Genomic DNA, 13,607 nt, shown 5'->3' on the forward strand with positions numbered 1-13,607 from the left:
TCTGCACCGGCCCCGCTGCTTCCCTTGTTCCTGAATTTCTTTTTAGTAAGAGTTTGCAATGTGTTTTGCTTCCTGAATTTGAATTTTCTTGTTTTCCACTGATTCTGGAATAGTCTTAATTGCTTCCTTTTCATATTTTTCTGCTTCTGTATTCAATCTATTTTACAGTTCTGAAAATCCAAAGAGATTGTGTTAGTTCGTTTTCACACTGGTGATAAAGACATACCAGGACTGGGTAATTTATGAAGAAAAAGAAGTTTAATGGACTCACAGTTCCATATGGTTAGGGAGGCCTCCATGGTGGAAATCAAGTCACATCTTATATGGTGGCAGACAAGAGAGAATGAGAGCCAAGTGAAAGGCTTATAAAACCATCAGATCTCTTGAGACTTATTCACTACCGTGAAGACAGTATGGGGAAATCAGCTCCCATGATTCAATTATCTCCCACCGGTCCTCCCCACAGCATGTGGGAATTATGGGAACTACAATTCAAAGTAAGATTTGGGTGGAGACACAGCCAATCTATATCATTCCACCCCTGGCCCCCTCCAAAACCTCCTGGTCTCACTTTTCAAAACCAATCAAGCCTTCTCAACAGTCTCCCAAAGTCTTAACTAATTTCAGCATTAACTTAAAAGTCCACAGTCCAAAGTCTCATCTGAGACAAGGCAAGTCCCTTCTGCCTATGAGTCTGTAAAATAAAATGCAAGCTAGTTACTTTCTAGATATGAAGGGGGTATGGACTTTGGGTAAATATAGCTATTCCAAATGGGAGAAATTGGCCAAAACAAAGGGGCTACAGGCCCAATCAAGTTTGAAATCCAGTGGGACAGTCAAATCTTAAAGCTCCAAAATGATCTCCTTTGACTCCATGTCTCACATACAGGTCATATTGATGCAAGAGGTGGGTTCCCATGGTCTTTGATAGCTCTGCCCCTGTGACTCTGCAGGGTGTAGCCTCCCTTCTGGCTGCTTTCATGCACTGGCATTGAGAGTCTTGTGGCACCTGTCCACATGCATGGTGTAAGCTGTTTGTAGATCTGCTATTCTGGGGTCTGGAGGATGGTGGCCCTGTTCTCACAGCTCTACTAGGTAGTATCCAAGTGGGGACTCTGTGTGGAAGCTTCAACCCCACATTTCCCTTCCACACTGCCCAAGCAGAGGTTCTCCATGAGGGCCCCACCCCAGAAGCAAACTTCTGTCTGGACATCCAGATATTTCCATATATCCTCTGAAATCTAGGTGAAGGTTCCCAAACCTCAATTCTTGACTTCTGTGCACTTGCAGGTTCAACACCACCTGGAAGCTGCCAAAGCTTGGGGCTTGCACTCTCTGAAGCCATGGCTTGAGCTATACTTTGACCCCTTTTAGCCATGGCTAGACTGGCTGGGATGCAGGGCACCAAGTCCCTAGGCTGTACATAGCAAGGGGTCAAGCAATGGCCCACAAAACCATTTTTCCTCCTAGACCTCCAGGCTTGTGATGGGAGGGGCTGCCACAAAGGTCTCTGACATGCTGTGGAGGCATTTTCCCCATTGTCTTGGTGATTATCATTTGGCTCCTCATTACTTATGCAAATTTCTGTAGCCGGCTTGAGTTTCTCCTCAGAAAATGGGATTTTCCTTTCTATCGAATCCTTAGGCTGCAGATTTTCCAAACTTTTATGCTCTGTTTCCCTTTTAAAACTGAATGCTTTTAACAGTAGCCAAGTCACTTTTTGAATGCTTTGCTGCTTAGACGTTTCTTCTGCTAAATACCCTACCTCATCTCCCTCAAGTTCCGAATTCCACAAATCTCTAGGGCAGGGGAAAAATGCCACCAGTCTCTTTGCTAAAACATAGCAAGAGTCACCTTTACTCCAGTTCCCAGCAAGCTCCTCATCTCTATTTGAGACCACCTCGGCCGGGATTTCATTGTTCATATCACTGTCAGCATTTTGGTCAATGCCATTTATCTCTAAAAAGTTCTAAACTTTCCCATCTTTTCCTTTCTTATTCTGAGCTCTCTAAAGTGTTCCAACCTTTGCCTGTTACCCAGTTCCAAAATTGCTTTCACTTTTTTGGGTATCTTTACAGCAGTGCCCCATTCTACTGGTACCAATTTACTGTATTAGTCCATTTTCATGCTGCTGATAAAGACATACATGAGACTATAAAGAAAATTTATAAAGTAATTTTCATATTTACAAGAATTTATAAAGAAAAAGAGGTTTAATGGACTCACAGTTCCATATGGCTGAGGAGGCCTTACAATCATGGTGGAAGGTGAAAGTCACATCTTACATGGTGGCAGAAGAGAGAATGAAAGCCAAGCGAAAGGCTTACAAAACCATCAGATCTCATGAGACTTACTCACTACAACAAGAACAGTGTAAGGGAAACCACCCCCATGATTCAATTATCTCCCACTGGGTTCCTCCCACAACACATGGGAATTATGGGAGCTACAATTCAAAATGAGATTTGGATGGGAACACAGCCAAAAAGTATTAGACATGTACGTTAGGAATTTTTTGTCTTTCTTGACTTCTAAGATATTCTTTCTATTCTTTCATAATCTCACTTCTGTGTCTGTCTGTACATTTTGGGCAGTTTCTTCAGATTTTTCTTTTCTTTTTTTCTTTTCTTGACATGGGGTCTCTCTGTCACCCATGCTGGAGTGTAGTGGCATGAACAAGGCTCACTGCAGCCTACCATGCCTGGCTAATTTATATATATATATGTACATTTTTTTTTTGTAGAGACAGGGTTTCATCATATGGCCCAGGATAGTCTTGAACTCCTGAGCACAAGTGATCTACCTGCTTTGGTCTCCCAAAGTGCTGGGTTTACGGGCATGACCCACCACTCCTGGCCTCTTCATATTTTCTTATTAGCTAATTCTCTTTCTGCTGTTACCTTGTACATTGAATATATAATTTCAATGGTTCTTTTTTAATTTTAAAATTTCTTTTACTTCCTTTCCCTGAATGGTCCTTTAAAAAAATAGAATGTCTTTTATTGGTCATGTTTTGAGTCTCTTTTTTCTATTTATTTAAAATTTGAACATTATTTTAACTTATTAGATAATTACAATACCTAAGGTCCTTAAGGGTGTGGTTCTAGTGACTAGTGACTCTCACTAGTGATGACTTGATTAACTATATGCTTAGTGACTCTCACTGGTGATGACTTGATTAACTATATGTTTTATAATTTTGAATTGTAAGCTCGTATTTGACTAGATTTATCTGTAAGATTTTTAAGAAGTGTGTTTGAGGATTCATTCCTCCAAACAAATTTGCTTTTCTTATTCTAGGTAACCTTGGATACCACTAACCCAAGATCACTTTAAGTTTTGCTGTTTCTCAGACAAAGCTAGTAGTTTAAGTTTAATCAAACTCATAGATGGCAGTCCCATTGTTAAAATCTATCAAAGAATGCTTTTATTTTGTTTTTCCTCTCCTAGAGACTAAACCGAGAGAGAAAATTTTTTCAGGTATCTCTTGGGCACACTTATGCTTTCTTGTCCACAAACTGACTACATGGGTAGCCTTTTATAGTTTCTATCTTTCTGGGGGGAACCTTGGTTTCAAGTCTTCATACTGTACAGACTCAAACCCTTATTTTCTGTTTCCTCTATACTGATTATAATACAAGGCTGTAGATTACTATGTTTGATAACTGTCCTTACAATTCTAACGCTTTTGTTCCTGTTCATTTTGGACTTCATTTTATATAAGTTCAGCTATGCATTCAAAATAATATTTATTAGAATTTTCCCAATATTTGAAAATTATTTTTGGTCTGAAAGTTTTAAGAGTAACTTAGTCTGCCATATTGTTCAGAAATTAATATATTTTCTAAATTATTTTCTTATCAGTGAAAACATAATGTACTTTTATTATCAATAAAACAGTATTTTTAGTTTTTAAATATTCTTGATGAATTTAATCCACTTTTCCTGAAGCCATCTTTTTGATCCCTATAATTTCTTGTTCCCACTTGCACTGATTTCTTCCTAGCCCTTCTTAACAGATGCCAACTTGGGATTTTGTTTATGAATTTCTGTTGCTAGGTTAGGTATATGTTTCTGATTTTTCTCATTAATTACTTTTTTCTTTTTTCAGGTATATTAATTCATATAATTATTTTTAAATAGTATTTGAATGATATGCTTTCTGAATTTGGCATTTCTGAATGTGTTATTTATCTTTGTCATTGAGTGATGGCTTACTGGCTAAAGAATTAAAGTTATTTTCTTTACCATTTATTACATGGTGCCAATGTATTAGTCATTCTTGCATTGCTATAAAGAAATACCTGAGACTGGGTAATTTATAAAGAAAAGAGGTTTAATAGGCTCATGGTTCTGCAGGCTGTAAAGGAAGCATAGCTGCTTCTGGGGAAGCCTCAGGAAACTTTCAATCTTGGTGGAAAGTGAAGGGGAAGCAGGCACATCTTACATGACCTGAGCAGGAGGATGGTGCTAAACCACTAGAAATCACCCCCTTGATCCAATCACCTCCTGCCAGGCCCTACCTCCAGAACTGGGGCTTACATTTTAACATGAGATTTGAGTGGGGACATAGGTCCAAACTATATCAGCCAATATAACCTTAATATGAAAACCAGTAAACCTAGTGACACAAATACTTAGAACGATTTTGCTTATAAATAAGGATGTAGTTTCTAAACAAAAGGAACACTAGTAATGCATTAAAACAATGATTACAAATGATTTGGGAAATAATTGTCATTAAAATCTATTGAATAATTATACTATAATGAAAAGGAAAAAAATCATGTAATTTCAATAATAATAAGAACTAATAACTATTAAGCAATTATTATGTGCCAGATACTGTTTTAATTTCTTTACCTGTATCAGCTCATTCAATACATGAACACTATGAGGAGATGTTATTATTATGCTCATTTTATACATGAAGAAATGAACAAAAATTGTAACTTGAAAAAATCACATAATTCTTTCAGTGAAAGAATAAAGATTCAAACCCAGGTAGTCTAGATTTAGAGTATATGTTATATTACATTTTGGCATTAGTAGATACTAAATTTATTCTATACATTTTTGTCACCATTCCTAATAAAATATTAGGTAATCAGGAAGGAAGGAACTACTTATTCTAAGACAAATAATTTACCTGACTGTAGAGTTAAAGCAAAATAAATGGAAACTATGAGAGATGAGGGACATACAAATTGGATCAATTTTATTGTATTTTGTGACTGTTTTCTCAATTTTCCCTTGCAGAACTTATATCAATTTTAAATAAATTAACAAAGAAAATGATTTGAATTCTCTATGTTAACAGAAGTAACTTTTGATACTTCCTAAGGATGAACATTATCTTGTTTAAGGATTTAAATAATAAGCTATTTTATCTAGTTAATTATTCAAAATTTTATTTTATGAAACATTTAATGAAATGATTAAGGATTTTTTTCTAGTAAGTGACCAAATTAGTATACCTTGAGGTCTTAAATATCAATGTGTGATAGAAGTTACATAGTGAAAGCAAAGGGCAAATGAATTGTAGTGATGAAACAAGATTCTTTGACATATACTTAAGTAGAAGAGTTCTCATTCTTTAGTTTGCAATGTTATTGGTAAGCTGGTCAATGTGAGGACTTGACATTTCATGTCATATTTAGAAAATCATCTGTATAGCCTCAAGGACTTAGGTATCTTGATTCATAAAATAATAATGATAGAGTACTTGTTATCTATGGAGATTTTTGGCTGCAATATTTCTTTGAAAGCAGAATATAGATGTTTGTTGACTATTTCATTAAAGAAATATCAGGTAAGAGTTTATTACATGAATATAGCTAAGATTACAAACGAAGGCACAGTGAAGGTAAAATTGGTACTTTCAGAGCAAAGATTAACCTATTTCTGACAACTCTGGTAAATGCTTATAGGAATGAAGTTTTAATTTCACAAAGCTGTCCGCTAGCTAAAGGCATTACATTCAGATTGAATTCTGGAAGTATCTTGTCTGAGAGAGGAAAACGGAAGCCTCACTTGATTTCCCCTCTTATAATCTGCAAATCAGAAGGCATTTTCTGTAACATTTTGCAAAGGTGCTTTTTACATACACATTATAACTGACTACTAGATATTATCAGTGTCATTTGCATAGACATAGTGATTTTATATTGGAAGACTAATTGTTAATAATAGTTCCAATTTTTAAGAATTAGCTTTAAATCTGGAGAATGTCTCTGTTTCTCAGTTTTCTCAACTATTGAACAGGAGTATTGCCTATCTCACAAGCTTCTTGTAAGAATTTAAAAAGGTAATGTGTAATAGGTACTGAGAACATTGTCTGAAACATCAGAAATATTCAACAAATATTGGAGGTTATTACCTATCTTTGAATATCTCTACCTTAAAACTCATAGTAACAGGCAAGTTTTCTTGCAAGGAGAAATAAAACTACATCTGGGTTTTCAAACAAACAAGAAGAAATATTGCTTATAAGTATATTTTCTATAGCAGCTTGCAGATAGCAAGAGCTGTTATGGTGCTCATACTTAAGGTCTGTGCTTGTTTCAAAGAAAGCTCGCCATGTGTTAGGAGCTTGGCAGACGACTCAGTTCTGATTCCTTTTATGTCCACTCTCTCTCATTTTTCTTCTAAAATGCAGAAGCAGCAAAGCGTCAATTTCTCTCTTTTCCCTCTCTCCCTCTTTCTCTCATGAACACACACACACAAACCTATTCCCTTTTCCTTCAAAACACACACACACACACGCACGCATTTACACTAGTTTCATTTTATTTATTTTTTAATTCCCAAAGGATTCATGGAGCAGGCTGTGTGCAGCTGCTGTACTTTCCACTGGTTAAATTGGCAGTTACCTACTGTGTGGAGTTGCTAGGAGAAGGTGAATAAGCATGATTACAGCATCAGTTGATGTACATATTCTTGCAATAACAACCTGTGGAGCTGTGTTCTTCTGTATGGCTCTATATGTTATTTTCTCTTTGTTATCATTAATATTTGTTGCAGTTATTGTTAGATCATGATACATTTTTAAGTGTTAGTTTCAGATCAATTTAGAGACAAAAACCTTGGCATTTAAACAGGCACTTTTTTTTCTCAGGGTGGTGCTGCTGATACTGGCTCCTACCATCTGTTTCCTTATTACATCCTGCCCTCGTTCTGTTGGTAGAGAGGAATTCAGCTTCTTCTGGAGCGCGAAAGTCATTCACGTTTCTCTTGTGCATAATAGAGCTCGTAAACTGTAGGAATTCTGATGTGCTTCAGTGCACAGAACAGTAACAGATGAGCTGCTTTTGGGGAGAGCTTGAGTACTCAGTCGGTCAGTAGTACAGTAGCAGGCTCACATGTACGGATTGTTCTTGTGAGGTCAGAGCATCTGTTTATACTGCTGTCTGCTTAGAGGGGTGGTGAGGTGGTGAGCAGTGGATATATGCCTGTCAAAGTCAATAGCAAATCTGGCAGAGTCTTCCCTCAGCTTTGTACATCCGCACTGTTTTAATAGATAAGAGAGGCTACTGTATAAGCGTGTAAGATTTGTAATGGACTGAGGAATGCTTGTTCTAGCTGCTGAAACTGACTGTAACTGTATTGTCTTAGGAGCATCATCATGGGCTCTAGTGCCACAGAAATTGAAGAATTGGAAAACACCACTTTTAAGTATCTTACAGGAGAACAGACTGAAAAAATGTGGCAGCGCCTGAAAGGAATGTGAGTATGCTCTTTGCTTTTATTTCCCCTGAAAGATTTGACTATTAACGTGACTAATTGTTGGTGCCATCCGCCTTTGTGGACTAGTTTCCTTTAGAAAGATTTTCTCTTGAAAAATAAAATGTGCCTATCTCAGCTAACAACTTGTTGAAGGACGAATAGTGTTTTGTACTTGCACATTTTATTAAAGTAAGGTAACTTCTGGGGAAGTCACTTTACTGTCATACTACATGGTTTCTTTTATGCATTCTGTATGTGCTGTTTAGATATGTGGTTCAGATATGCGGAAAGGTAACTAAGAAAGCCATTTGCCAGGATACTGACTCAAATAAAATTTCCCTCAGGTAAGCAGAGAGAGAAATAAGACTGGTACTTCTTTCTCTGTGATTAGATTTGGAAAAGCAATGAGAGGATTAATATGAAAACAAATAATTATACTTTATTGTGCTTATTCTTTTTGCTTAAATGATATTTCTATAAGAAAAAATGCTTACATGGTAAAAATATTAGCAGCATATCAAACTTATTGGAGAGTTTTGGCTTTACATTAACCGGTTCATGGTTCACTTCTCCTGAGAGTACAGAATAGTCCATAGTACATAATAGCCCTTAGTAAAATGGGTCAAGAATTATGCATTTATGTCAAACATGGGATGTAATTACCTAAGTCAAACGTTAATTGCAATGCTATTCACCTTGATATTTACACCCTTACATTTTTTTTAGCTGTGTATGCTACTAGTTCCTGTTTAGTGTTTCAGCACCACACTGTTTATATGCTTTATCTTAATTGTCATAATTTAAAAATCAGATTTAACATTTGACTAAAAATGAGAAATTAGGATATGAATTTTACAGGCTATTGTATTGCTTAGTAAATTTGCAGATCTCAAATGAAAATATTAATATATTTGCTTTTCTATAATAACAGCTGAAAGAATACTACACTATGCAAAATAGAGATTTTCTATGATTTATATCTCTAATGCTGTGTTTTCACACTATTTTAAAATTCAGTACCTGAGTAAATTTGATGTCCCTGTATGATATTTTTTTAAAGAAAATTACATCAAACTTTGTTTAGAGGTAAAAATTCCTTCTACTTTCCTCCATTTGAATGTATTTAATGATGTTTATGTATTTAAATATTGTTCTTTGTATATTTTCTTACTTCTTAAAGTAATACATGGCTTTACAGTGCACTAGTATAAGACCACAATAATGCAAAAAACATATAGCAGAGAATAACTTTTGGAAAGGAAGCCATCTTTACATTATTTGGATGAACTAGAAATCTGTTTCCAAGGTCCACTGAAGATTTAGAAATTACAGCTTTTTGGTGAGGTTGTTCTCTAGAGGAACAAGTAATCCTATCAAAGCAAATAACAGCTCTCAAAATTAATTAGCATAGATGCAAATTAAACATTAGCAGTCATGAGATGATTTGTGTTTTAACCCAATGAGTGAATGAACATCAGTACCGGGAAAATTATGTCTCTCATTACAACCTATTTTAGATTTTCTTCTCCTTAGAAGGATGTTTTGCTTTTGTTTTGTTTGCATTTTTCTAGTTTCCTGTAGTTACTTGAATGTATAAAGATGTATGCTGGTGGATTTATGCATATGTCTTTAAGAAATGTGAAAAATGATGTTGTGTTTATTTAATACTTTAGGGCAAATTTATTGACTCACTGTATCAGTTGATCTCAAAGATCAATCTGTCATTTTATTTCAGAAAAGGGTGATAGAGTCATTCAACGGTAGATCTTCATGAATTGATAGAAGCATATATTAAAATATGTACATGCAAAATTAATTTTGAGTTGTGTTTACATAGAGCCACTAAATAATCATTAACCAAGTTTCCTTCTTTCTTTTGAAAATCATTATCTAAGTGACTAAAACGAATGCTTTTTCATTGAATAAAGAAGAAATTGCATTTTGTACTATCACTTCAATTTGTAGTTTGACTTAGCACATTTTCAGTGTTCAATGCTTAGAATTGTCAAAGCGAGAAACTCTAAATCTAAAATCTTCATGACTAATGACAACCAAATTGTTTAATTATGGTATTTTGTACAGTTTGCATTCAGAGGAGTGATGTGAGGGACTCCCTATTCCATTGCTGAAATTGTCTTGTCTATTTAAAATGTAATATTGATTCAAACAGAATTTTGACTTATCAAAATTGCTAGTCCTAGAATTCTACACTTAAGTTTTGGCAATTAAAATCATGCTACTCATTAAACCTATCAAACAGTTGTGTACCAGTTTTCTTATTTTTGCTAAAATAGACTCAAGACCTTTAGGTATTTGTTTAGAAAGTGATTTTAAAATCTTTTACTTTACAAATGCATTGACTTATTTTGGCATAATATACTGTTTTAATCGAGCTTCCAGTATGTAAATTTTAAGGTTAAATAAAAATAGAGACAAAGGTGAAAGTAAAATAATGTTTATTTAATTATACCTTAAATATAGAAATCAGGAACCATTACAGGTAGACATTTAGAGAAAAGATCTTATAGGGATTGTTATATAACATAACATTTTAGAGAGTCTTTTGAGTCCACGGAAATAATTTTTAAATTTTGGAACACATATAGAAAACTTTGGTAACTAAATTAAAATATTAATGCTTGTCTACCATTTTGTTTTCTTTTATTGAGCTTCCTCCAAATTATCTTCATATATTTGACACACCATGTAAAGTTATATGCCAGGAAATCTCTTTTTCTTTTGTGACAAGAAAGGTGAAACAGTTTCTTACTCCCATTCTGATGCAGACTTCTCTGCATTAGTCTATTAATTTTCTTCTTATATTTACAATCTTTTATTTAGCTTTTCCATATTCAACCACTAATTTGTTACTCAGTACAATAATTTAATTCTACACTATAAGTCATCATCTATGATGGTGGAAATATAAGCAAATAACTATGGCATTAGGTCTTTCATAAATTAGATTTAAAAATAATTATATACTTGGCCATAAGTTATTAATTGTTTAGGGCTGGAAAACACTTCCTATTTCTTATGCCATCTCAACACCAAATGAAATTTCTGATTCAGAAGTTTCTTATGAATTTGGGACCTAGACTTCTTCCTACATACTAAGAAAACATAGCTATCGATAGTCTTTCAAATATTGTTAATTTCATTGATTCCCATGTGGAAAGTTGGTTTGAAGATTTTACAGTATTTCACCTATGCAATGTGTTTTTTTCCGTTTAAAAGATAAATGCCTTTTTGTGTCATGTACTGTTGCTTTTTTTCTCTAAACATACAGAGTTCCACAACTGTGGATTTTATTTAAAAATTAAACATATTTAAAAAACACTGGTGTTGCTCTTTCCAGTTAGTGACATTGCTATAAGAATTCAGTCTAAGAGGTGACAGCATTTTCAGAAAACTGAAAATTAGCATTTTTCAGGTATAAAATTCAGTGAAAATGATATAAAGCTTAGGGAAAAATCTAGAACAAAGTATTATCTTACTCAGGCATTTGACAGAAGAAAGTATGAACTGCCAGAAACCATAAACTATAGACAAAAATGTAATACTCACCACTTCATAGTACTTATTGCCCCAGTTCCTTCAGTTTTTGTAAACATAGTACTAGAACCTATCACAATTTCAGTTAGAAGCTAACTTTATATCTGATCACTAATTTTACATGTCTGGACACATACCTCCTTATCTCCCCCATGTTACAAATGTCCAGATATTAATTTTAAGACTTGGAATTGTGAATGCAATGCTTGAAAGACATTAAGTTAAGCTTTGTTGTTGTTTTTTTCTCTGTGATTGGTAGGGTAGTGAATATGACTATCAATAGTGAAGGACAAAATGTTTGGAAACAAAAAGTGAAGGAGAGAAGAAGAATTAGATGGTAATCCTTTAATTCTAAGCAACTGTTATTGTTGAAGAGGGCAGTATGTTGTGTAGTTCTCAGATGGAGTTGTCCAGACCCTTATCACTAAGAGGATGTAGCAGAAATATACATTTAGAATAAAAATTAGCCAAAAAAAAAAAAAAAAAATGGAAGTGACAGGAGCTAATAGCATCATATTCTCAAATTGGAACCATACTTGAGGATGAAGTATTATAGATAAGACACAAATTTGATCATTTTACTCTTCTGCCTAAACACCTTTAAATCTTTGCATCCTTCACAGGGTCACTGCCTACCAACTTGATCTTTGGATTCTCCTCTGATGCCTGTCCTTCTGTGACACGCCTCCTATTCAGACCCAGGGTCACCCAAAAGAAATATTGCTTACCACTCCTCTGCCTTTGCTCATTTTGTTCTATCTTCTGGAGACAATTTTTCCTTCATTTTCCTCTTTCAGCCAGAGTTGCTCTTATTCTATATGAAGCTTTCGGAGTTGTGTGTAGAAGTTTCTGGTGATTGCAGTGATGGCAAGGTGTTTCTGTATTTAGTGGGCAGCAGGGTCCTGGTAAGGCTAAATATCCTACAGACCTCAGGGCATTTCCTTATCAGGAGGAGTTGTCCCACTCAAAATTCTGATTCATATCCTATTAAAAAATGCACAAAGACTGCTGCTTAAATTTCACTTGCAAAGGAAATTCTTCCTGACCTTCCAGACTAGATTAGTTTTTTATTTTCAGCTCATAAATAACCTGAATTTCTCTTCTCATAACAAAATCCACCTTTCATATTCAGCCACAGCTTTTGAGTGCAAGAGCTACGCTTACTTCATTGGATTTGCTCTTGGATTCCAGCACATAGCACAGTACTTAGCACATAGGAGACAGTGCAAAAAATATTTTAAATCAATGAATGAATAAAATTCTGAATCTTATACTGGCTTTAACTAGAAAATTAGATCAGCCAGGCTGCCAAAATAGGGACTAAAACCAGATGGGAGGATTGGAGATAGATTCACAGCTGGAATAAAGATGGAGAAGATGGAATGATGTTTGCTTTATCATCTTTATCATCATATTGTTAGAATTGTGCAGATATAACATGTTTGTATTCTTACTCCCCACCAGTGTTCTTAAAAACATAAGTATCTTAAGTAGTTACGCAGCTAATGTCTGATAGAACATGGGTTTAAACATAGATCTACCTAGCTCTGACATTGTATTTTTTAAAAAAAGATGACAGTCTCAGAATGCTTACCCAAAAGACACCAGAAAAGGCTCTACAGTGGTGCTCCTTAAAATTGAATTCCCAGGCTTGGGGTAGGCAGACTTATCACCCTCCAGAAATGTCCATGTCCTAATCCCCTGAACCAAAGGATATGTTACTTTATTTGAAAAGGAGAATTAAAGGAGCAGATGGAGTTAAAGTTGCTAATCATCTGACTTTAAAATAGGGATAATAGCCTGGATTATCCAGGTGAGCCTAATGTAATCACAAAGATTCATTTCCTTCCTTCCTTTCCTTCCCTTCCTTCCTTCCTTCCTTCCTTCCTTCCTTCCTTCCTTCCTTCCTTCCTTCCTTCCTTCTTTCCTTCCTTTCTTTACTTCTTTCTTTCTCTCTTTCCTTCCTTTCTTTCTCATTCTCTTCCTCCCTCCTTCACTGTCTCTCTCTCCCTTCCTTCCTTCCTTCCTTCCTTTCTTTCTTTCTCTTTCTTTCTTTCTTTCTTTCTTTCTTTCTTTCTTTCTTTCTTTCTTTCTTTCTTTCTTTCTTTCTTTCTTTCTTTTCTTTCTTTCTTTCTTTCTTTCTTTCTCTTTCTTTCTCTTTTTCTTTCTTTTTCTTTCTCTTTCTCTTCCTCCCTTCCTTCTCTCCATCCCATCTTCTTTCTTTCTTTCTTTCTTTCTTTCTTTCTTTCTTTCTTTCTTTCTTTCTTTCTTTCTTTCTTTCTTTCTTTCTTTCTTTCTTTTCTTTCTTTCTTTCTTTCTTTCTTTCT

The 13,607-nt window shown here is 34.9% G+C and overlaps 1 protein-coding gene across 1 annotated transcript in view; it reads left to right on the forward strand.

The window, feature by feature from the left end:
* The first annotated feature begins 7,305 nt into the window (after window positions 1-7,305).
* The window catches only part of PDE1A (phosphodiesterase 1A), a 409,056-nt gene continuing 402,754 nt past the window's right edge, over window positions 7,306-13,607 (forward strand). Inside the window, 2 exon segments of the mRNA XM_017867487.1 lie at window positions 7,306-7,383; window positions 7,615-7,725. Of these exon segments, the coding sequence (XP_017722976.1) occupies window positions 7,625-7,725 (101 nt within the window). The 5' untranslated portion in view covers window positions 7,306-7,383; window positions 7,615-7,624.

This window comes from Rhinopithecus bieti, unplaced genomic scaffold, assembly GCF_001698545.2.
Source record: "Rhinopithecus bieti isolate Rb0 unplaced genomic scaffold, ASM169854v2 scaffold_3041, whole genome shotgun sequence".
Taxonomy (NCBI): Eukaryota; Metazoa; Chordata; class Mammalia; order Primates; family Cercopithecidae; genus Rhinopithecus; species Rhinopithecus bieti.